At 56.9% G+C, this 21,473-nt stretch overlaps 1 protein-coding gene across 5 annotated transcripts; it reads left to right on the forward strand.

Annotated features, from left to right (window-relative positions):
- Nucleotides 1-23: 23 nt before the first annotated feature.
- SPATA20 (spermatogenesis associated 20) lies at nt 24-20,917 on the forward strand. 5 transcript variants are annotated; one of them, XM_063408837.1, is made up of 16 exons: nt 24-97; nt 1,320-1,512; nt 1,599-1,663; nt 2,018-2,172; nt 2,926-3,069; nt 3,290-3,491; nt 3,589-3,719; nt 3,800-3,904; nt 4,406-4,480; nt 4,681-4,893; nt 5,040-5,232; nt 5,904-6,072; nt 6,466-6,674; nt 6,793-6,992; nt 7,112-7,192; nt 10,685-12,131. In XM_063408837.1, the coding sequence occupies exons 2-16, from the start codon at nt 1,403-1,405 to the stop codon at nt 10,853-10,855; spliced, it is 2,223 nt and encodes a 740-aa protein (XP_063264907.1). In that variant the 5' UTR covers nt 24-97; nt 1,320-1,402; the 3' UTR covers nt 10,856-12,131. The 5 variants fall into 5 exon arrangements, 4 of the variants coding, with proteins under 4 accessions (XP_063264907.1, XP_063264905.1, XP_063264906.1 ...); XM_063408835.1 differs by having other exon boundaries at nt 33-97; nt 1,375-1,512; XM_063408836.1 differs by lacking the exons at nt 24-97; nt 10,685-12,131 and adding exons at nt 734-1,083; nt 20,763-20,917 and having other exon boundaries at nt 1,375-1,512.
- Nucleotides 20,918-21,473: the final 556 nt, after the last annotated feature.

Below are 21,473 nucleotides of genomic sequence, written 5' to 3' on the forward strand. Positions count from 1 at the left end.
GGTGACTGAGGGGGCGGTGGCACGGGGGCGTGGCCGGGAGGGGGCGGGGCCCGGGAGCCCCCGCCATGTTGGCGGCGACGCTGCGCAGCGCCCGCAGGTACCGGAGGGGCGGGCGGAGCGGGCCCGGCCCGGCCCCGGCGCGGGGGGTGCGCGCCCCGCCGGCCCCGCTGCGCCAGCACCGCGTCCCGCCACTCCTCCCCGCACCTCTCCTTTGCCCCCGCGTCCCCTGAATTCTCCTGCAACGCCCTGTACCCCTCCTGCATCTCCTCTGGATTCTCTCTGCACCTTCCTGAGCCCCTCCTGTAGCCTTTCCGCACCCCTACACGTCTTCTGCCTTCCTCGATATCCTCCCCATCTCCCTCTGCATCCCCTGTATCCTCCCTAAATCCTCCTCGTACTACCGCAGCCCCTGCACGACTTTGCATACTCTGTACACCTGTTCTGCGCCCCTGTCCCGCCTCCTGCATCCTTCCTGCATCCCTCTACCCAAACCCTGCATCCCTGCCCTGCATCCTTCCTGCATCCCCATCCCCAAACCCTGCATCCCAGCCCTGCATCCCTCTACCCAAACCCTGCATCCCAGCCCTGCATCCTTCCTGCATCTCCATCCCCAAACCCTGCATCCCAGCCCTGCATCCCTCTACCCAAACCCTGCATCCCAGCCCTGCATCCTTCCTGCATCCCCATCCCCAAACCCTGCATCCCAGCCCTGCATCCTTCCTACGTCCCCATCCCCAAACCCTGCATCCCAGCCCTGCATCCCTCCTGCATCCCCGTGCCCAAACCCTGCATCTGCCCAGCAGCAGAGGGGTCCCTGCTCCCCTCCTGCTCCTCACTCCCCTCACTGTAAGCAGCCTGTGCCCCGGCTGCTGCACCCACCCCACGGGAGGGAATTCTCCTCTCTGAGGGGATGTCCTCTCAGAGCATGGGCAGGTCAAGTCCCACAGATGCTGCTCCTGCATTTGCAGCTGCTGAGTGTCCCCCCAAAGTGTGCTTGGGGGTGGGGGGCAGCCCTGGGAATGGCCCTCACCCTGCCATGGGTGGGGTGTGCCAAACTGGAGAACAACCTCCTCTGAGCCTCCAGTGAGTGGGAAGGACTTGTAGGGTCCTGGGGGCGACTGGGGTGATCTGAGCCCCAGCAGAACTACCCGGGGCTGGGGCTGGGGCTGGGGCTGGGGCTGGGCTGGGGCTGGGGCTGGGGTTGGGGCTGGGCTGGGCTGGGCTGGCTTCCTCGGTGTGGGGAGCAGGACGCTGTCCTGGGGCACAGCAGCGCCTGTGGTCGTGGTGCTGATGCTCTGGTCTGTGGTGGCTCTGTCCAGAGGCTGAGCTTTGTTGAGGTGAGCAGGGAGCCCCTGAGCCTGTTTGGTGTCACAGGCGCCCATTTCTGCCGGGGATTGCACCCATGGCCATGGCGGGGACACACGGCGCCCCTGGCGCCCCCCGTCACACCAACCGCCTGATCAACGAGAGGTCCCCGTACCTCCTGCAGCACGCCCACAACCCCGTGGATTGGTAAGAGCAGTGAGGAGCCTTTCCCCCTCCTCCTCCTGTTCTCCTTGTGCCCGTAGGGCTGAGGGACTCTTGTCTTCCCCCCACAGGTACCCTTGGGGTCAGGAAGCCTTTGATAAAGCAAAGACAGAAAACAAGCTGATATTCCTGTCAGGTAACCAGAAACAAGGCGTGTTTCATGTCCCCACGTGTTGGTCAGTGGATGCTCAGATAAGCTGAGCTGCATCCCGAGCTGGGGTGTGAGGAGCCATGTGGGTTTGGATGCCCACCAAGCAAGGCCACATGCTGCAGTAGCTCTCTGAGAATGGGCTACATGCAGCACCAGAGTCCTTGGCCAGCCTTTAGGAGTGAGAGCTGGAGAGTTCAGGAGACTTTTCCCCTCCATCTCTTGCCCAGGGAGGCAGCAGCTGTTGCCTGTAGCAGGGGTCCCACCTCTGAGTGTTCTCCCCATCAGTGTTTCCTGCTCCCTGCAGAGGATCCCTCCTCACCCACCTGAGCTTGTTTGCAGTTGGCTACTCCACCTGCCACTGGTGCCATGTCATGGAGGAGGAGTCCTTCAAGAGCAAGGAGATCGGGGAGATCATGAACGAGCACTTTGTGTGCATCAAGGTGGATCGAGAGGAGCGGCCAGATGTGGACAAGGTGTACATGACCTTCGTGCAGGTGAGGGAGGGGCGGGCAGGCCCCGAGGCTGGGACTGGCTCCCTCAGGGTGTTTGTTGTCATGTTTCTCAGGCAAGCATCACCAGTCTGTGGGGAGGTCTGGATGGGTCAAGGCGTGGCAGTGTGCTTTTTAGGAGTGGAGCTGAAGCTGAAACCCCAATAAATATTTCCTGTGGAAAAGCTGCTTGGGGAAGCTGAGGCAAGGCAGTCAAGCTCACACATGTGCCACGTGGCAGCTCAGCTGGGAGAGGCAAGAAGGCTCTTGCAGCAGATCAGTTCCAGCCAGGTTTATTTCCACTAGCTGAAGGGTTGTCCGGGGTTCAAGAGCATCTTAACATGTCCTGGCTCAGGTTTAAGTATGAGTTTCAGCAGCCAAGGACCTTGAGACATGGGGGAGGTACAACAGGCAGGCAAGGTCAGTGATCTGTAGGGAAAACAGCACTGGTCATTGGGATCCCAGCACCAATGGAGACACAGGAAAGGAGAAACCAAAGGCCCAGGGGCATTGGGAAGGCTGGGGGACCAGGATAAGCCATCAGAGCACCATTGGGGAGTTCTTTCTTTCAGGCTGGGGGGAGATTTAAAGTCTGCCAAGGCCAGACCCCGGGTGTTGAGTCAAGAGGTTGCAGGGACTCCACAGCAAGGGTGGGCAGAAGCACACATCTGTCTTTGAGGCGGGCTCTTGGACATGCTGGAAGGGCACAGAGCAGGTGCCTTTTGCATGACCTCGGTGCACATGTGTTTTGTTTTTCAGGCCACCAGTGGTGGAGGTGGTTGGCCCATGAGTGTGTGGCTGACCCCAGACCTGAAGCCCTTTGCTGGGGGGACATATTTCCCTCCTGAGGACGGAGTTCATCGTGTTGGTTTCCGGACTGTGCTGCTCCGGATCGCAGAGCAGGTGAGGGGCAGGGGGACTGTAGCAGGCAGGGCTGAGCTCAAGGGTAGATTGATCTGGGCTTGAAGCGTGGCTGAGTTAGGAGATTGAGTTGTGAGGAAGAGTAGCCCAGAGGACAAGCCAGTGGGTTTGAGCTGATTTGGGGAGGGTGACTGAGAACTGGAGGGGCTGGTTTGGACTGGTGCAAGGCAAGAAGAGCCGTCTCTTTCCCCTTGCGTCTCAGTGGAAGGAGAACAAAGATGCCCTGTTGGAGAGCAGCCAGAGGATTCTGAAAGCATTGCAGCACACATCAGAGATCCGTGTGCAGGGCCAGGAGTCCCCCCCACCCGCCAAAGAGGTGATGGACACCTGTTTCCAGCAGCTCTCCAGATCCTATGATGAGGACTATGGTGGCTTTTCCAAATCCCCCAAGTTTCCCACCCCAGGTCAGTCTGGTCTCTACTGCTGAGACCTGCTGTGGGGCAGGCAGCACTGTGGGGCAGAGCCCACCCCACAGCCTCCCATTTTCTCCCTGTGTTTCAGTGAATTTGAATTTTCTGTTCACGTACTGGGCCCTGCACCGAACAGCTCCAGAAGGTGCCCGGGCACTGCAGATGGCTCTGCACACCCTCAAGATGATGGCCCATGGGGGCATCCATGACCACATTGGTCAGGTAGGAGTAAATCTCTGGGGGTAAGCCCCTGCCATGCCCAGGAGGTGTGGGGTGGAGATGTCTTCACATGGTCTCTGCAGGGGTTTCACCGCTACTCCACTGACCAGCACTGGCACGTCCCTCACTTTGAGAAGATGCTCTACGACCAGGGGCAGCTGGCAGCCATGTACACCAGAGCCTTCCAGGTACAGCTCTGGCATCCCCCTGCGTGGCTCCTGCTCTTGCAGGCTGTGAGGACTGGCCTGGTTTGGGGAGCAGCTTCAAAGCCTGTTCCCCAAGGTGCTCCCTGTCCCATGGGCATGGAGCAGTCCAGTGCTGCCCTTCATCTCCTGATGTTTATCCAGAAGTGCTGCACAAGCTTGTGACAGTGTAGCCCCAGGGCTCTGAGCATAATGGGGGGAGGGAACAGCCTTTGAGATGGGCTTTGCAAGTCAGCAGCCAGTGCTGCTGCCTCTGACCTCGGTGTAACTCCAGCATTGCTCTGCACTGCCCTTTGTAGATATGCAGTATTCACTGCTAGTAGATTTCTGTTGAAGGTTTTACTCTGAGTCGACCCCTCATTTAAAATCCTCAGACTTTCAAATGCTCCTTTGCCAGCTCTTCAAATTGAAATCTCTCACCATACCTTGCTGTGTCTCTTGGCCCCTTCCACCAGTGTAACACTGATAACCCCGTGTCTCCCACAGATCTCTGGTGATGAATTCTTTGCTGATGTTGTCCGAGACATTCTCCTCTATGTCTCCCGTGACCTGAGTGACCAGGTAGGCTCTTCCTGAGCTGAGCCAAAGGGAGCCACTTCCCTGCCCTGGGATGTGGCTTGGGGCTGTTTTTCCCTCCCAGCTGAGCTCAGTCTGGAGCACTGCTGAGGCTCATTAGCCAGGCTGCTTGCCATGCAGCGATGGGGAGCTGGCTGAAAGTGCTGTCCTGGAGCTGGGGGGTCTCTCTGTTGCGTTTTTGCCAGGCAGGAGGTTTCTATAGTGCAGAAGATGCAGATTCCTACCCAACCACCACATCCCCAGAGAAGCGAGAAGGAGCTTTCTGTGTGTGGGCAGCCGAGGAGCTGCGGGCTCTGCTCCCTGACCCTGTCGAGGGGGCCACGGAGGGGACAACGCTGGGAGATGTCTTCATGCACCACTACGGGGTGGAAGAGGCTGGCAACGTGGACCCCATGAAGGTGAGGGGGAGCAAAATGTGCCAGGAGCACTGCTGGGGGACCTGCATCCATCCAGGGAGGGATGGCAGAGCAGCCCCCAAACACTCAGAGTGCAGCACTTCCCAGTGCCAGTGGCATTCCTGGCACGTGTCTGCCTGTCCTTTCAGGACCCCCATCAGGAGCTGAAGGGACAGAACGTGCTCATGGCGCGCTGCTCGCCGGAGCTGACGGCGGCGCGGTTCGGGCTGGCGCCGGCCCGGCTGAGGGCTCTGCTGCAGCAGTGCCAGCACAGACTGGCCTCGGCCCGGGCACGGCGGCCACGGCCACACCTGGACACCAAGATGCTGGCAGCGTGGAATGGTGAGGGGCAGCTGTGCTCTGGGCCCCCACCACGGCCTGGAGAGCTCCCACAGAGGCAGTGGGCAGGCTGAGATCAGGGGCTGTGTGGAAGCAGCTCCACACCTGCAAGCCTTGGGAGTGTCAGGTTGCTGTTCTGCCTTTATTTCCCTCCTCAACTGCCAGCAGAGAGCAGCAAAACTCTTCCTCTGGCTCGGTCCAGCTCTTCTGGCTGGGCTGTGGGGAAGGGGTCTGAGTTGGGGACTGAGGACCCTGGTGGGCACAGAGCCCATCCCTGCTGCTGTATGGCTGAGGGATCACAGCACTGTCTGGGGGTCCTGACCCAGGGAATAACTGCAGGACGCCAGGCTCTGTTCCCAGCAGTAAATTCCTTGGTGTTTGGGTCTGGAGCTGGCATGGGCTGGAGTTATCCTGCAAACTGGAATAGTCTTGAGCCCTGTATCTGCCCCCAAGTGAGGGCTCAGCTCCTGCTGGCCTTACAGTGCTCTGCCTGTCTCTTTGGTGACAGCCAGTGACTTCATTAGCGATTGGAACCGAGCAGGAGAGCTGAGAGCTGACGTGCTGGCATCAGGGAGGATGAGCTTCACACTGAGCATCCTTCAGAGGACTGACAGTGACCCTTCCACCGGTGCCACCTGCCCCCCTGACCTGTCCTGCTGTCTCTGCCTCCGCAGGGCTGATGATCTCGGGCTTTGCCCAGGCTGGGGCTGCCCTGGCCGAGCAGGGGTACGTGAGCAGGGCTGCTCAGGCTGCTGCCTTCCTGAGGACTCACCTCTTCGACCCCGACAGCGGCAGGCTGCTGCGGAGCTGCTACCGCGGCAGGGACGGCGCAGTGGAGCAGAGGTACCAGAGCATCAGAGAAAGCACAGACTGGAGTGGGGCCCTGCAGTCCCCGTCCCCTCTTCCAGGCAGGACTGAATTGGGAGGGAGGGAGGCTGTTTTGTGTAGAGCTCCAGTGCAGTTTAGGAAGGATTAGTGTCCCCCAGCCAGTGAGGAGGAATTGAGGTCAAAATCTTTCCCATTCCTCATCTTTCATGCTGGCAAGTGTCTTCCCCTGCCTTCTCCTCATGTACAGAACCCTGGGGCTGAGCTGTGTGGTGGCCACAGCCATTGCTTTTCTTGGTGGCATCTCCTGGGGTAGCAGAGACCAGTAAGCAGGGCTGTGCTGGGTTGGAGAACATTTCCAACCTGCTCAGTTTAGAGATTCTGATTTTCCTTCCCCTCCTGCCACTGCAGCACTGTGCCCATCCAGGGCTTCCTGGAGGACTATGTCTTTGTCATCCAGGCACTCTTTGACCTGTACGAAGCCTCGCTGGAGCAGGGCTGGCTGGAGTGGGCCCTTCATCTCCAGCACATGCAGGACAAGCTCTTCTGGGACCCTGAGGGCTTTGCTTATTTCTCCACCGAGGCCGGCGACCCCTCCCTGCTCCTGCGTCTCAAGGATGGTGAGCTCAGGGACCTGGCCATGTGTTCCATGGACTGTGGTGAGGGAGGACAGGGCTGATGGTGGGGAGGCAGATTTTGGGGAGGCGCTGCATTGATGGCTGATGTTGTCCTTTGCAGACCAGGATGGAGCAGAGCCCACCCCTAACTCTGTCAGTGTCACAAACCTGCTGCGAGCAGCTTGTTACTCTGGTCATAGGGACTGGGTGGAGAAAGCTGGGAAGATCTTGGCTGCCTTCTCAGAGAGGCTGCAGAAGATCCCAATAACCCTCCCAGAGATGGCCCGGGCCACTGCTCTCTTCCATCACACCCTCAAACAGGTATGGGCAGGGGCTCAGTGTCCCCTGCAGGGCCTGCTGTAGGAAGTGGGGCTGGCAATGGCGTAGGTGCAGTCACAGCTCTGTTTTCTCCCTCCTGCCACCACCCGCCCCCTGGACAGGTTGTTGTCTGTGGGGACCCCCAAGCAGAAGACACCAAGGAGATGCTGCACTGTGTCCGCTCTGTCTTCAGCCCAAACAAGGTAGAGGTGCCCCTGCCTGCCAGCCCTTCCCTGCTCTGCTGCCTGCACTGCTGGTGCTTCCTCCTTTCTCCAGTGCAGCTTTTGCACCCATCCTCCTCTCTTCTGCCCTCTTCTGGGAAGCATCCTGTCCTTTTCATATCTGAGCACAACCAGCAGGGCCGTGGCCGAGCCCTGCACCCCTCTCCCTGCACACAGCGTGGGCAGCCCAGAGGTGGCTGCAGCAGGGCTTGTTATTGCTGCTGGCTGTTCACACTGCTCCCAGCCTGAGCCCAGCGCTTTCCCAAGGGGAAACCTTTCATTCCAGTATGAATGTGTCACGCCCAGTGTGGCTGTGTGTGGGCCTGTGCAGCCCCAGTCGGTGTCTGGGTCACCTGCTGCCTGCAGACACACTCACATCCAGTTCTGGGTGACACCAGCTGGGAGAGGCTGGCTTTTCCCAGAGCTTTTCTCCTGTTCAGCAGCTGTTGCTGTGTCCTGGGGTTCCTGCCTGCCTCTGCTTGTCCTTATCCCTGCTTTGAGATGTGTCAGTGCATCCCACAGAGAGGCTGGAGTTGTTGGCTGTGTCTGGAGCTGGTGGGGAAGGGCAGCACAGCAACTTTGGTGGGCAGTGTCCCTGCCTTGGGGATGATGGTTTGACCTCAGCAAAGCTGTGGAGCTGAGGAAATAGGACTGGGCTGCGAGTGAGGGGCCTTGGTGTTCGGGTTGGGCTCATCCCTGGCCGCTGGGTCCTGGTGCAGGGACTGGAATGTTCAATCTCAGTGTGTGGGAAGCTGAGGCCACAGCACCACTTTGCCTCTGTAACCCCAGCTGGGATGAAGTGGGGAGGGCTGAGCCATCAGCACAGGATGCTCTGCTCTGTCCTCTCACTAGCTCTGCCCACGGGGGTGTCGCCCCTGACCCTCTGCCCTGTGCCCTGCAGTGTTTAATGCCAGCACTGGAGGAGGAGGGACACACTCCTAGGGGCACACAGCTCTGTCCTTCTCTGCCATCACCCGTCCTTGTTCCCTGCAGGTCCCTATTTTGTGTGCAAGGCCTCCATTCTCACACTCATCCTCTGTCCCTTTGAAAAGGGTGACCCAGTTAGCAGGAATGGGAGCCCAGCACCGCTGTTAATAACCCTGTGCCCACAGCTGCCTCAGCCCTTCATTCCCTGAGCCCACACCAGCAGTTCTGGGGTCTTGAGCAGAACAAACTGCACGGCCCTGTCCTCTTCCCTGCAGTGTAGCTCCCACCTGCAAGGCTGGGAACAAGCCTGGCTGCTGGGGATGCTCCTTCCCTAGGGGAGGATCTTTCTCCCCCAAGCTTTTGCATTCTTTGGGGAAGGGAGGAAGATGAGGGCTGGATATTTTGGATGGATGTTTCCCTGGGGGAATGAAGCCATGGTCGTGTCTGCCAGGGCTGCTTGCAGGGGACCTGTGCTTCGAGGGGTGCAGCTGGAGGCTGGCAGCAGGCAGGGTGGGAGTCTCTGTTTGCCCTTTGTGTGTTCCTCATGTTGCAAGGATGGAGCCAAAGCTGTTCCAGTTTGGGTTTGTTTCCTGGAAGAAGAATTGTGGCAGGAGGGAAGAGCTCTCCCCCAGAAGAGCATAGCTCTGTGGACACATATCTCCCTTTCCCCAAGCATGAGTGTGCAGGAGTGGTAGGAGCATGATCTCTGGCAGTAGCAGTGGTTCCTCACCTTGCAGAGGTGATGGGAGGAGCAGGGAGAATCCCCCTTCCCAGAGGGTTGCACTGCCTTGGGAGCAGCCCAGTGCCTCCCTGCAGCCATTCCTCACTCCCTGCTGTGTCACACAGGCAGGAGCTGCTCCTGTTCCCACCTGCCTCCATCCCCTCCAGCTGCTCCTCAGGTTTCCTTCCCTGCCTCAGGAAGCTTCCCAGGTCACCTGCACCATGGCTCACTTGGGAATTGCCTCTGCCAAGGAGTTGGGGGAACATCCCTGTGTCCCCTGCACCCCCACTCCTTTTGTGCCAGCAGCGTGCTGGGGCCCAGGCTTGCATGCAGGAACACAATTAATTAGGCCTTTCCAGTAATTAATTCCTTACAAACCTCACCCTGAAATCCTTGCTGTGACGAGATGCTGATGATAAAATTGAGGTTGTGATTTTAAATGGACCCTGGGTCTGGAGCAGCCCTTGGCTGCAGGCAGCTCATGGGGATACAAGTAGGGGTGATGCTGGTAGCTGTTCTGTGGGTGTCCTGGTGCTGAGAGCACAAGGGGCTGGATCCCAGCTCCTGGTATAGATCCCTGCCCTATTAATGGTCTTTAGGGTAATTATGAAGGATCCCATTATCTCCTCAGCTGCAGAGTGCTCGCCTCCAGCTCACCTTCATCCTGGCCCCGTGAGAGGGCCTTGGGGAGCTTGTGAGAAAAATGAATAATGAATTTCAGATTGGACATGAATTGGTAATTAATCACTCCTGGAATTAATTCCAGACAAAGGCGAAGGGGGAGGAGATTGGGGGAAGCAGGAGGCAGGCAGCGAGACTGAGCCAGAGCTGGGTCAAGCAGATGTGGGGTAGTGGAGGATAGTGCAGGACTGCAGCAGCCACTGTCCAGGGCAGGGACTTAGGGATGTGGTGCCCCCTGGGGACACAAGGGTGTGGGCAACCCCTGCCAGGGATGAGTGAGGCTGTGTGGGTGTCTCTGGGTGTCAGTGCTGGGTGTTCTGCTGGCCCTGGTGTGGAGGATGCTGCGTGCCAGGTGAGCGGTGCCGTGGTGGGAGCTGTGTGTGCTGTGAGAGGCAGCATTTGGTGTCAGCATCCCTTGGTGGCACTGGCATGAGTAGCAGGGACATGTTGTGAGTGCTCAGCAGACACATGCAGGGCTGGGATTGGGGCGGGCAAGGGAGAGCTGTGTGTTCCAGCAGCAGGATTTTCCCTCTGTGCCTTGGGAAGGGACAGCCTTTTGCTCACCCTTTGCATCTTTGTTGGCATGAGGCTCACTGCCAGCTCCTGGCCTTTTTCCTGATTAGCCTGCAAGCCCTGAGGCTTTAACAAACATTTTCCTTTTCAGAAAAGCTAATTATCCTGGCAGCCCAGTCATCACCTCTGGCTGATGCTGCTGTGTCAGCCAGGAGAGCCCCTGACCCACTGCTCATTGCTGCCTGAGTTTTCTGGGGAGCATGGGGAGGGCAGGAGGAACCGGGCTGCAGGTGGGATGGGACAATGCTGCAGCTATTTCTGGGGCTGTTCCTGGGCTGGGCAGGTGTCCCCAAGGGGCTGGGGTGTGCTGATCCCTGTGTTTCATCAAGAGTCCGGTGTGGTTAAGGGAGGCAGAGCTGCCCCACCTCCATCGGGCTTCTTCCTGTACTGGCATTCCGGGGCTGTGACCCCCGTGGGTGTCAGAGGGCTGGAGTGGGTCCCTTCAGCTCTCGTCCCCTACCCATTTTGGGAGAATGTTTTGGGGGACTCTGCCAGCCCCAGCCTGTCAGTGGGGCAGGAGGGACCCTGAGCTGGCTGCGCCCCCTGGCTCTGACAGCTCCTTCTCTGGGCAGGTGCTGATGGTCGCAGATGGGGACAGCTCTGGGTTCCTCTACCGCCAGCTGCCTTTCCTGGCATCTCTGCAGAGGAAGGAGGGGAAAGCCACTGCCTATGTCTGCAGCAACTTCACCTGCTCCCTGCCTGTCACCTCTGTGCAGGAGCTGCGTGGGATGCTCAGCCCCTGAGCCCCTCAGCCCTGCTGCCTGCAGGAAGGCAAGAGGGGAGCAGGCTGGCGTGGGGACATGGGAGAACCCCGTGCCAGAGCCACCCTGAGCACCATCCCAGGTGGTTCCCAGCAGGGCAGTGGGGCTGTGCCCTTCCCCACCTGCTGCACTGCTGCTCCAGCAGCGTCTCAGCACAGCTGACTGTGGTCCAGGGTGCTGCTCTTGGAGACACCCATGGAGGAGCATCTCCTGCCCCTGTGTGCACGCTTGCTTCTCACCTCTTCTTGCTGAGGAAAAGGAAAACAAATTAAATATAAATCCCAGTGTTAATGGAGAAGTCAGATGGAAAAACAGGGTTCCTATAGCAACCCAGGGTAACACTGTCAAATGCACCTGGATGAGTTGGGAGTCAAAAGCTCTTAAAAGTGTTACTGGCTGCAGCAGCTGGGGTGTTTTTCCATTACAGAGGAGATTGTAACATACATTAACTTAATATATAGTGCATGAAAAAACCTGCTGATGACAACTGATGTAAAGTTTGTTCCACCTTTCCTCCTCTCCTCTCCTTGTCCTCCCTGCTTGCAGATGGGTGAGTACCAGGTTTTCAGCATCCCTCTGACACTGTGTGCTACCCCACCGAGGTGTGCCTGGGCTGCATCTGGCAACAAAATGGCACTGCCCACTGCCTTTCTAGTGGGTTGTGCCAGGATTTGGGAGTAACTAGCCAGGAGAAATGCCTTTGAAGTCAAATCGGAATTTTGCACTTCATCTGAGTGCTTTCTGTGCTTGTGGAAGAGGAGGGGTTTTGTTTTCTCTCCTCTCTTGGTTTTAAAAGCCTGAAGTGTTTCTGCCAATCCAGCTGAAAATTGCTGGTTTGGCAGATGGCTGCCTGCTTTCTTCTGGGGTTTTTTTTTTGCCTTTTTTTTTTTTAACTTGCCATCTCTGCAGCAGGGATTGATTTGACACCTGTCCTGAGGAGTGCTCAGAGTGAGTTGGTTTGTGTTTTTGTGTTTGCCAGCAGAGCATCCTTGGCGAGCAGGGTTGGTGCTGGGTGCCTGTGGGGAAGCCCCAGAGGCTGTGGTGGCAGCTGTCCCCGAGGTGGCAGGGGCTGGGGTGACACGCTGAGCCCCTCTGGTTGCCCAGCAGCCCTCGTGGCACTGGCACAGGGAGCTTTCCTCGTGTGCTGTGATGCTCATTGGTGTCTCTGTGATCATCACTCAGGCAGAGCTGTGCTGTGAACCTCTGTCAGGATGGATTGGCCTCACCTCTCAGTAAAATAAAACAAAACAAAACAGAATGAGGAGTTCTTTGTGATGAATAACTGTTGTGGCATCTCTGTCCTCCCGGTGCCTTTGCCTTGCTGCTGTCACTGGGTGCTGGTGGCCGTGTCCTGTGCTTCCCACACTACCTGTCCCTGGAGCCACCCCTGGGCTTTATGGCCTTAGCAGGGGCTGGCTTTGCTTGAGTTCTACTGCAGCCCCCCTCCAGGAGCCCTTGGCCAGGCTCAGTGCTGGGGCACCCAGGGGTGCTGCTCCTCCTTGGTGGTGTGGTGGTTAAACCCTCCTGTCCTTTCCTGCCCTCCCTCTCCTGTCCTCCCTTTCCTGTCACCAACCCTCTGCTTTCCTGGTGAATGCTGTTTTGCTGCTAGTGTTGTTTTCTGGGGCAGTTACAGGAGACAGGGCTGGTGGGTGCTGCCCAGGCTCTCAGGAGGATGCTGGAGTGGATCTGCAGATCCTGTGCCATTCACAGTGTCTGTTTTCCTGATCCTTCCCAAATTCCCTTTGAGGCAGATGTGGGGGGTTTCTCCACCAGCAGAGGCTCAGGGTGGCTGGAGGCAGCACCCCACAGTCCCCCTGCTCCTCTCCAGCTGCTGAGCTGCCAAAAAAGCTCTTCAGAAATACATCAAATAACTGATGTGCTGCTTTTTGCTCACAAACACTTGGGTTTGCCACCAGGCTGCCGCAGGGACCTCTCCTGCTCCACCTGGGAGCCCCAGCAGCCACGGATGGGGAGAAACAGGATTTCCCTTGGCATCTTTTTAATATAAACACTTGCTTTAACATTTAACACAGTGGGGGATGTGCAGGGCACCCTATTGCTCAGACCACCAATGCAGAAAGTGGGGCTGACACCCACCAGGGCCCTTTGGTGGGTCTGGGATGTGTGGGGTGAGGGGGAGGCAGTGTAAGCAGCCACCCTTGCTGTGCTAATGAGGCTTTCCCTCTAATTAGTATTCCCTGGAAAACCCAGCACTGGTTCTGGATCTCTCAGCTTTTATCTCCTGTGGCATTGATGTGACATCAATGGGAGATAGGCTTTGAAATGTGTTTGTTGTGGGGGATGTTGCATCTGTGGGAGAGGGGGATGGAGAACGTTGTCCCAAGCCTGGGTCCTGCTCCCCTGTCAATACCCCCATCCAAAACACATGTGGGGGTGCAATCTGGGCCTGCCAGCCTTTGAGAAGGTACATTGGGCAAAATAATGAGATTTTTTAATCTGGGCACATGGTTAATTCACACATGGGCACCCACATCTGGCACAGCTGAGCACCCCATTGCCCCACACTGGGGGGGCCAAATAGCACCTGAGCACTTATCTGCTTATGCCCGAGTGCCTGGAGGTTATTTTGGGTATGAACAGGTAGGTTTTGGTAGCTGGGGGCTGCTGCAGGAGGAGATTTGGAAGTGCTGCTCAGTGGTTGCTCTGAAAGTGATGAAAAGGCTCCAAATGGCCCAAACATTAGGGGAGGCTGTGACAGGCAGGTGCAGGGGGCAGGAGATGTGGGTATGAGGAGCTCTCCAAAGCCAGCCCTGTGCTGTTGAGCCCAGTTTCTCCAGCATTCACCCAGGGGAATGGGCAGCAGCTGCCCTGGTGAGGCCCCTGAGTGGCAGCCTCCTCCCCTGGTGATCTGCTGTGCTTGCTGGGGTCCCCGTGCTGCAGGATGTGGGTGGGGGTACGAGCTGGGAGAGGGCTGGGGGGCCCAGCAGCTCCTGCTGCCCCTCCCTGCCCCGGCGTGTGCCTTGCACAGATGTTCACAGCAGCCAGCTCCGAGTGATTCCAGTGTTCCTGACGGAATTTGCAGCTGAGGCTGGCTGGCACTCACTCAAAACGTGCTGCTTTCTCTTCAAATTGGCCTTCCATGCACATTGGTGCCAGAGACCAAGGGGACACGGCCAGGCTGTGATGTGGGGGCTCTTAGGGGGTGTCTCCTGTGGCTCAGCTGCTGCTTTGGTTTCTCCTCTCACAAAGGCATGTCCTGGCCATTTCTGTAAAACCCTGCACCACCTCTGCGTGGCCCTGGGGTGTGTGCCCTGCCTGGCCCCTCCCAGAGCCCCTGTGTGCTCCAGAGCTGTGCAGAGGAGCTCACAGCTCTCCCAGGCTGGCTGCCTTTGCCACGGGCCCTGGCCAAGGTATTTTGGGGACTGTCCTCCCCAGGTAATGCTCAGCTGCTCTGAGCAGGCTCTGCACCCTCAGGCCAATGCTTTGAACCAGTTTACCACTGGGAAGTCTCCCATTCCTGCCTGGCAGCTGCAGCAATCCCACCCATCCCTGAGGGACTGCCAGCCTTGGCCACAGCTGTGGAGGCAGGGGTGGCTGAGGGCCCTGTGGCACAGCAGGGGGACATCAGCACCAGGTAAGGACTATGCAAGGGACACTTGGCCACTGCAGGCCAGCGCAGGGCTGCATGTGGCTGTAAATCCTCCTTTAATACAGTTTTGGTATTTACCGACTATGGTAAAACTGCTGCATTAAATCAAAATGAGATGTTTATTTTGGGGGGCTTTACAGAAGGGCAGATGAGGATGTCCAGGGAGGACGGTGCAGGTTTGTGGGTGCCTGGGTGGGAGAGGGGTTTTGGGGGTGTGCAGAGGGATCAGAATGCAGTGCAGGGGTGGCTTTGCCATCAGCGTGGGGGTACCCCCAGGTCCTGGGCCAGGCTGTCAGTCTAGGTGAGGTGACAGTGGCATCTCCACTGACTTCAGAACTTTGTCAGCTGCTGAATCAGAGGCGAGAGATGCTGAGGGCTCCCAGGGAGTCTGGGCTGCTAATCAAAGGAGAACAGGCTCTGCTTTCCATCTGGGGTTTTATCCAAGACCCCAGAAGGGCTTAGGCTTCTCCTGTCCCCATGGCTGGGTGGAATCTGGAGTTAACTTCTTGTGTACTGCAGCCTGGCAGGAGCAGGTAGCAATATTTCATGGTGTCACCTGAGACTAAAACCCACATCAGGAATGCTGAGGCTTGGGGTGTTGGGAAAGATGAAACAGGAAAGCCTGATAAATATGATTGCTTGGCAAAAAATTTTGAGGATAAGAAACTTATAAGGGAAGTAGAAATGAAGGTGAGCTTTGAGATGTAAGATGCCAAGCCGTGAGTTACTGAACAACCAGAAAACAATGGTTTGGCCAGCTGAAGGAGAATCCCTCTGGATTGAACAAAACCTTTGGCAAATAAAGGGATGCCAAGGGCCCAAAGGCTGGAGAGATCCTGCCAGTGTGGCAGAGAAAAGGGGTCTAGAAAGTAGCTTTTAGGGTTTAAAATGTAACGCAGTATGGTAATGTAGGACTTCTAATAGGCTGTATGTAGATTCTGTAGGATTTGTCTATTACTGGTTGGATGTTGTAAATTAGCATATTCAGTACAGAAAAAGATAGAATGTGTTGTAACCAGAACTCAGGTGTCTCTCAGGCATGCCCATAAGCTGTAGCTGGCAGCTTTTGGGCTGGGCTCTGTCTCACCCACGACCCTGGGCTGTTGTAACACCATCTATGCAATAAACAGCATTTTGGAACAGAGCTGCCTGGAGTCCCACATCTCTCTGACTGTGCTCACTGGGACATCTCTTGCACTGGGGAAATCTGGAGCTGGGAGGCAATGCCCACATTTTGGGCCCAAATCTCCTGCTGGAATAGCAGCTCCCAGCTGCAGGAGCCAGGTTTCTGGCTGCAGCATGGGTGTCCTGAGACAACTCCCCTGGTGCCTCTGCTGGCTTGTTTGGGGTTTCTACCCACGGAACAGAAACCTGAGTGTCCCTGTGTGACCCGGCCCTCTCCTCCCCTGACACCCGTGAATCTGGGACACGCAGAGCTGGGCTCGCTGCAATTATCCACGGATTAATGGCAGCTAATTTAGTCTGAGTCACAGAAGCTAAACTGGATCAATATGGGGTGAAAAGGATAAAGGAGGGATCAATAAGTGTTCAGAAATGCAGAAATGGGGCTGCACATCCCTAGGGGATGATGCTTCTGGGACTGGGGCAGCGGTGCTGCCTGAGCGATGCGGGGCTGGGAGGGGGCCCTGGGGACACGGGGACGGGTGGCAGGCCATCCCCAGGGCTCTGCACGGTGGAACTGCGGCTCAGCACAAGGCTTCCATCGGGTCCGTGCGGCTCAGCAGGCGCGGGGCTGCCGGGACGGGCGGGACGCGCGGCTCCGCGGGATGCGCGGCCCCGCGGGATGCGCGGCTCCGACGGGCGCTCGCCCCGCTCTCCTGGGGCCGTCACGGAAACCGGGCTGATGTTCAGCCACACTCTGGATAGCAGCTGGCCTGGGTCACCGGCACGGTGTCCCCCGTGCCGGCATCCTCGCAGCGGGATGGGAAGTGGGGATGTCCCGGTGACCTGCGGGGTCTGTGTGCCCCTGTGGCCACCAAGGAAGGCTCGGGCTGTCCCCCTGGTGCTGCCTGCTGGGCTGGCAGCAGGGCATGAGGCGGGGTCCTTCTTCACAGCTAACAGCCCGAAAATTTTTATAGTAGCCTATTAAAAATGGCCACTGCATCCCAAATTAGTCACGGGGCCCTGGGTGAGGCAGGGTGCTGGGGACAGTGGCACTGATGTCACCCCTGAGTCCTCGGTCAGACGGGATGGGATGGGATAATGGGATGGGGTGGGATGGGATGGGGTGGAGTAAGGGACCCCTGTCCCTCTGGGGCTGCATGAGCAGTCTCAGGTCTTCCCTTTGGCCCAGGCCGTGCTCCCTCATGCGACTCTCTTGCCCCTCCTGGGAGCCAGCTCAGGGTGCCAGCAGCACCCAGATTTCTGCTCCTCTTGGCTCCTCTTCCTCACCATCTTGTGCTTTAAAACTCGTGTTGTAGTGGCTGTGAATGAGGTCTCCATCAGCTGCTGGGGGCTGTGGGGGCTGCTACCCCCACCGCTTTCTGGGGATGTGCAGCCAGAACAGGTGTATTTGTCTCCCAGAAAAGAAAGGAAATCCATATTTTGGTGAACAAATAGAAATTAAAAGGGAAAAGGATGGAGATAAAGTTAATTCCCATCTCCTAAGGGGCTGGGAGGGATAATAAAGAGAAGAATCTAATTTAAAAGGAGTCTACAAAGACAGAAGTGCTGGAGGGATCCTCGCTGCAGTGTGAAGCTGCAGCCTGAGTGTCACTGGAGCAAACCCACGGGAATGGGATGTGCCCTGGCAGGAGTAGGTGTCCCCATAGTGTTGGGAAAGCCTTCAGCCCATGGGCAGGCTTGGCCAGGGGCTAAACTCTGGCAGGGGAAGGGTTCTTGCTTTGCTTTCTGTGGCCAGTGCTGGCGAGGAGCTCAGGGAGGGCCCAGTCTGGGAAGGGGGATGAAGAGGAGGAGTGAAGGACTCTGCTGGAAGCAGACAGGCAGAGGCAGTAAGGCAGAGCAAAAGCAGGTAGGAGACAGAATTAGGAGGTAATCAGGCTGGAAACACAACCTGGGGAGGGAAAAGCACTGAGCATGGCTGGGTTAACCCAGGTCAGTGCAGGGCAGAGGTTCAGTGTCACCGTCCCTGTGGCTGCAGGGCTGTGGCAGAGCCCCCAGAGGGAACACCAAGGTCCTGGTGTCCTTTGAGACGTGCAGGTCTGAGAAGAACAGGCAAAAACTCCTCTAGGAAGGTGCTGTTCTCTCTCCACACCACCTCCCCATCCTCCTGCCTGCCCTGCTGCTCTGGCTCCCTCGTCACATGCTAATGAAGGTCCTGGATACTGCCACTAATGAAGGGCCTTGGCTTTGATCACCAGCACAGATCCTTCCCCTGTTCCTGGATGAGATCCTCGTGGCATTAATGAAGTCCATAAATCCCTTTTATCTCCCGGGGCAGCCAAGGGGCAGAGCTGCAGTGCAGGGGGGTCCTGCAGCCCCCCCAGAGGAGTGCAGCACCCCGGCTCCTCCTGAACCTCTCTCCATGGCAACACGGGGGGATGCTCTGACAAGGCAGCCACGGGGAATCCCAGCAGCCTGGGGGCTTTGGCAGGGTCAGGGTGGAAATGCCTGTGAGGGTGAGGAGTGGGCCTGTCTGCCTGTGTGTTCTGTCCCCCACAGCACCATCCCTGTGGACACTGCCCAGAGGCTCTGCCTGACCCCAGCAGCCTCTTAGAGCTCACCCAGCCCATGCAGCCTCTCCAGTGATGACAAGCATCTCCCAGAACAAGCAATTATAGAAATAACCCCAAAGGCCTTTCAGCCCCACATTTTCTGTCCCTGACCATGTCCTGAGCTTGGCTTTGATGAGCCAAGGCATAGGAAATCCCAGCATTTCTGTAACACAGCACCAGTTACAGCGTTTGGCTCTTGGTGTATATTTTTCCTTAACATCTGTCTTTCCTTTTTGCTGTGGTTTTTATTGCCAGGCACAGTCAGATTTAAGGAAACACAGCCCAGGCACAGGGGGTGCAGGAGCTCTTGTGGTGCATTGGGAGGGGGAAGTCTGGGGCTGTTTCAGGTGAATGCATGAGCTGGTTAGCAGAGAAATGGGATCCCTCCTGCTTCCCTGAGGCTCTCCTGCAGGATGTCTTAGGGCAAAAATCAGCCCTGCAGAGGAACACCTTGCTGTGTTGTTGCTTGCTGGCTGGGATGGAGGTGTCTTGAGGGGGCTGCTCTCCTCTCAAAGTCATCCCCCTTGTTCCCCCAGACTGCACTGGGGAGCTCAGGTTGTTCCCTTTCATTTGTTGTCATTTATCTATAATTTAGAGTGGGGTTTAGTTATATTCTAATTGAGTTTCATGTGTCACAGCGTGTCTCAAACAGAAAATAAAATATTTAACAACCTCCACTGGTAATAAAGATTCATATTTGCCTCATTCTGGTTCACAGTACATGAATATTCTGCACCACACTCCGCAGGTATTAACTTCATTCAGATTTCTCCCTGGTTATGCAATATAACAGTAATGACAGATAGAAGCCAGAGCTTAAAAAAATGGTAATCAAAACCAACAACAGCAAACCAGTTTGATGTCATTAACTCCCCTCTGTTGGTTGGGGGAGCATTAATGTGTTCCCTTTCCTTGTTGGATCTGTGTGTGCAAGTGCTCTGTGTCTGCCCACACTATGAGGGGCAGGAACTGGGGCAGGAGAAGGGCAGGGGCAGCTCCAGGGCTGGGAGGGATCTGGTCTTGGAAGGCCAGGACTGAATTGGGCTGGAATAAAGCCAGGATCATGTCCCCACTGTGCTGCTGCTCGAGTGGGGCTGCACATGAGCTTGGATGTGGAGTAAAGCATCACTGCTCTGTGCTGGGACCATAGCTGGACACTCAGCTGGTGAAATGTCCATTGGTGAAAGGCGCATGGTGGGGAGAAGCCCTGGGTGATTTTTGGGTGAAGCTGGTCCCCATGGGGGTGAACTGTGTCTGTCCTAAGCGAACAGGACCTGGGTACTGTGGGAGGGCAGCTCTTGGGGAAGGTCTTGGGACTTTCTGTTCTGAGGGTGACTGAGTGCCACAGCCAGGTCTGATGAGCAGGGGCCTGCCCAGGGCAAGGGAGGGAGATGAGGGAGAGGCCCTTGCTGAGGGAGATGAGGGAGAGGCCCTTGCTGAGGGAGATGAGGGAGAGGCCCTTGCTGAGGGAGATGCCCTTACTGAGGGAGATGAGGCCACCTGGGACACAGTGGGGTCCAGGCTTTCCACTGCAGCAGCTCCCAGGAGGCAGAAACAGGCTTTGATCCTGTTGATGTCCTGGGCTTTGCTGTGGGGCTGCTGAGGTGGGTGTGGGGTACCTGCCAGTCCTTTGCCCCATCCCTGGGTGGTCTGAAGGCTTGGGTTGTTCCTTGGAGAGCTCCTATGGGAAATCCTGGGGCTACAATGCCTTGGAACCTCCAAACCCACCCATTACCCCAAGAGAAGGGAGGATGCAGGGACAGACTGGTCTGGTACCAGCGTGCAGAGCACGACAACTGGTGTGGGGCTGGCACTGCACTGCCCTGGTGTTGTGGGGCTTCCCAGCACCACATTCCCTTGTGTTCCTGCACCCCTGTGGGCACTGGATCCCCACCAGCTCTGCTCCTCTCCCACGCTGGCAGTCCTGAGCCAGCAGAGCATGGACCCTCTGCACCTGGGGATCTCCTTCTGTCCCCGGTGGCTCTGTCCGTGTGTGCTCACCAAGGGCTGGGCAGCCTCAAACCAGCCTCAAACCAGCCCCAAACCCTCCCAGCCACCAGGCAGGTTAACCCCAGCGGCACAGCTGCTCGTGCTGCCCCTGGATTCCCTGAGGTGATGATTGTTCATCCCAGGGAGAGGCTGCAGATGGGTGCTGGGATCCGGCTGGAGCGTGTGGAACCGGCTCAGAGCGCCCCGGGCACCAGCAATGTCATGGACAAGTTTATAATTAATTGATTGTTGCCATGTTCTGTTAATTGTTAAATGTTACCATGTCAAATGTTGATCCCCAAGATGAATGCATAGACTGTTAATCACCCATATTGTTAATTACACTGACCAACAGTCCCTTAGCTGTATCCTTTTTCTGTCGGGTATTGGCTCTGCTCCCCAAAATGGTGCACAACATGCACATAAAGGGACACTAGGGACTGCTCAGAGGAAAAAACCCCTTGAGACAACGAGCCAGTGCTAAATCCAAGACTAGAAATAGCACCCCCAGACTGGTGTAGCAGCAGCAAAGATGGGACCAGCAACCAAAGCAACTCTACCATGTCACCATGACCTAACAGTTCTTCACCTGCAGGCCCCCCTCACACAATGAGCTCAACAGGACTCCCCAGGCACACCAGTGAGGATGGAAGCTCCAGCTCTGCCCTCCAGCATCCAGCAAAGCTGCCCACCTTCTCCTCAAGGTCACCCAAGGGAGCAGCAGTGGTGTGCGTGACCTGCAGGCCCCCACCCAGAGCTGATTTCTCAATAAAGGCATTTTTAAAAGGACACATCTCCTTGTGGTTTTACTTCAAGCAGCACCTCCCCATCAGCACTGTGAGGAGCTGGCACAGAGGAGGGGGCACACGGGGCTGCTGGCTTGTGGCTCATTCCTGGGGCCCCTTGCTCTGCACCCCTTGCTTCTTGCACACCCCCGTGCCTGCCACGGCTCCGGGGTGCTGCTTCCCGTGCATCCTGAGGATGTGTGAGCTGCCAAAAATTCAAAGTGCCCTTTTAATTATGTGCCATGAGGAAAGAAGCCTCGATCTTGAAAGGAGGCTAATGATGGGACCAACAGGATATTTTCGGTGGCAGAAGCCCAGAATCCATCTCAATGTATCTTTGAAAGAGAAAAATTTCAGGTTTGCCTACGAAATAAGAACTAATAACTTACAAACAGTGACATCACCATACGTGTCGCTGCTGGGGAAGTGATTTAGAGGTGCCTTGCCGATGTGAAGCGAGAACATCTGCTCTCTGCTGGAAGGAGGAGGAAGATCTCATCAGCATTAAATTTAAATGAGCC

Source organism: Prinia subflava, chromosome 12 (genome assembly GCF_021018805.1).
Source record: "Prinia subflava isolate CZ2003 ecotype Zambia chromosome 12, Cam_Psub_1.2, whole genome shotgun sequence".
NCBI classification, from domain to species: Eukaryota; Metazoa; Chordata; class Aves; order Passeriformes; family Cisticolidae; genus Prinia; species Prinia subflava.

Excerpts from the sequence above, each read along its gene's own strand:
- SPATA20 (XM_063408834.1), top strand. The coding sequence starts at position 911 with ATGTCCTCTCAGAGCATGGGCAGGTCAAGTCCCACAGATGCTGCTCCT. Across the intron at positions 3,905-4,405 it reads TGTACACCAGAGCCTTCCAG|ATCTCTGGTGATGAATTCTT; the intron begins GTACAGCTCTGG and ends TGTCTCCCACAG. Across the intron at positions 6,993-7,111 it reads TCCATCACACCCTCAAACAG|GTTGTTGTCTGTGGGGACCC; the intron begins GTATGGGCAGGG and ends CCCCCTGGACAG.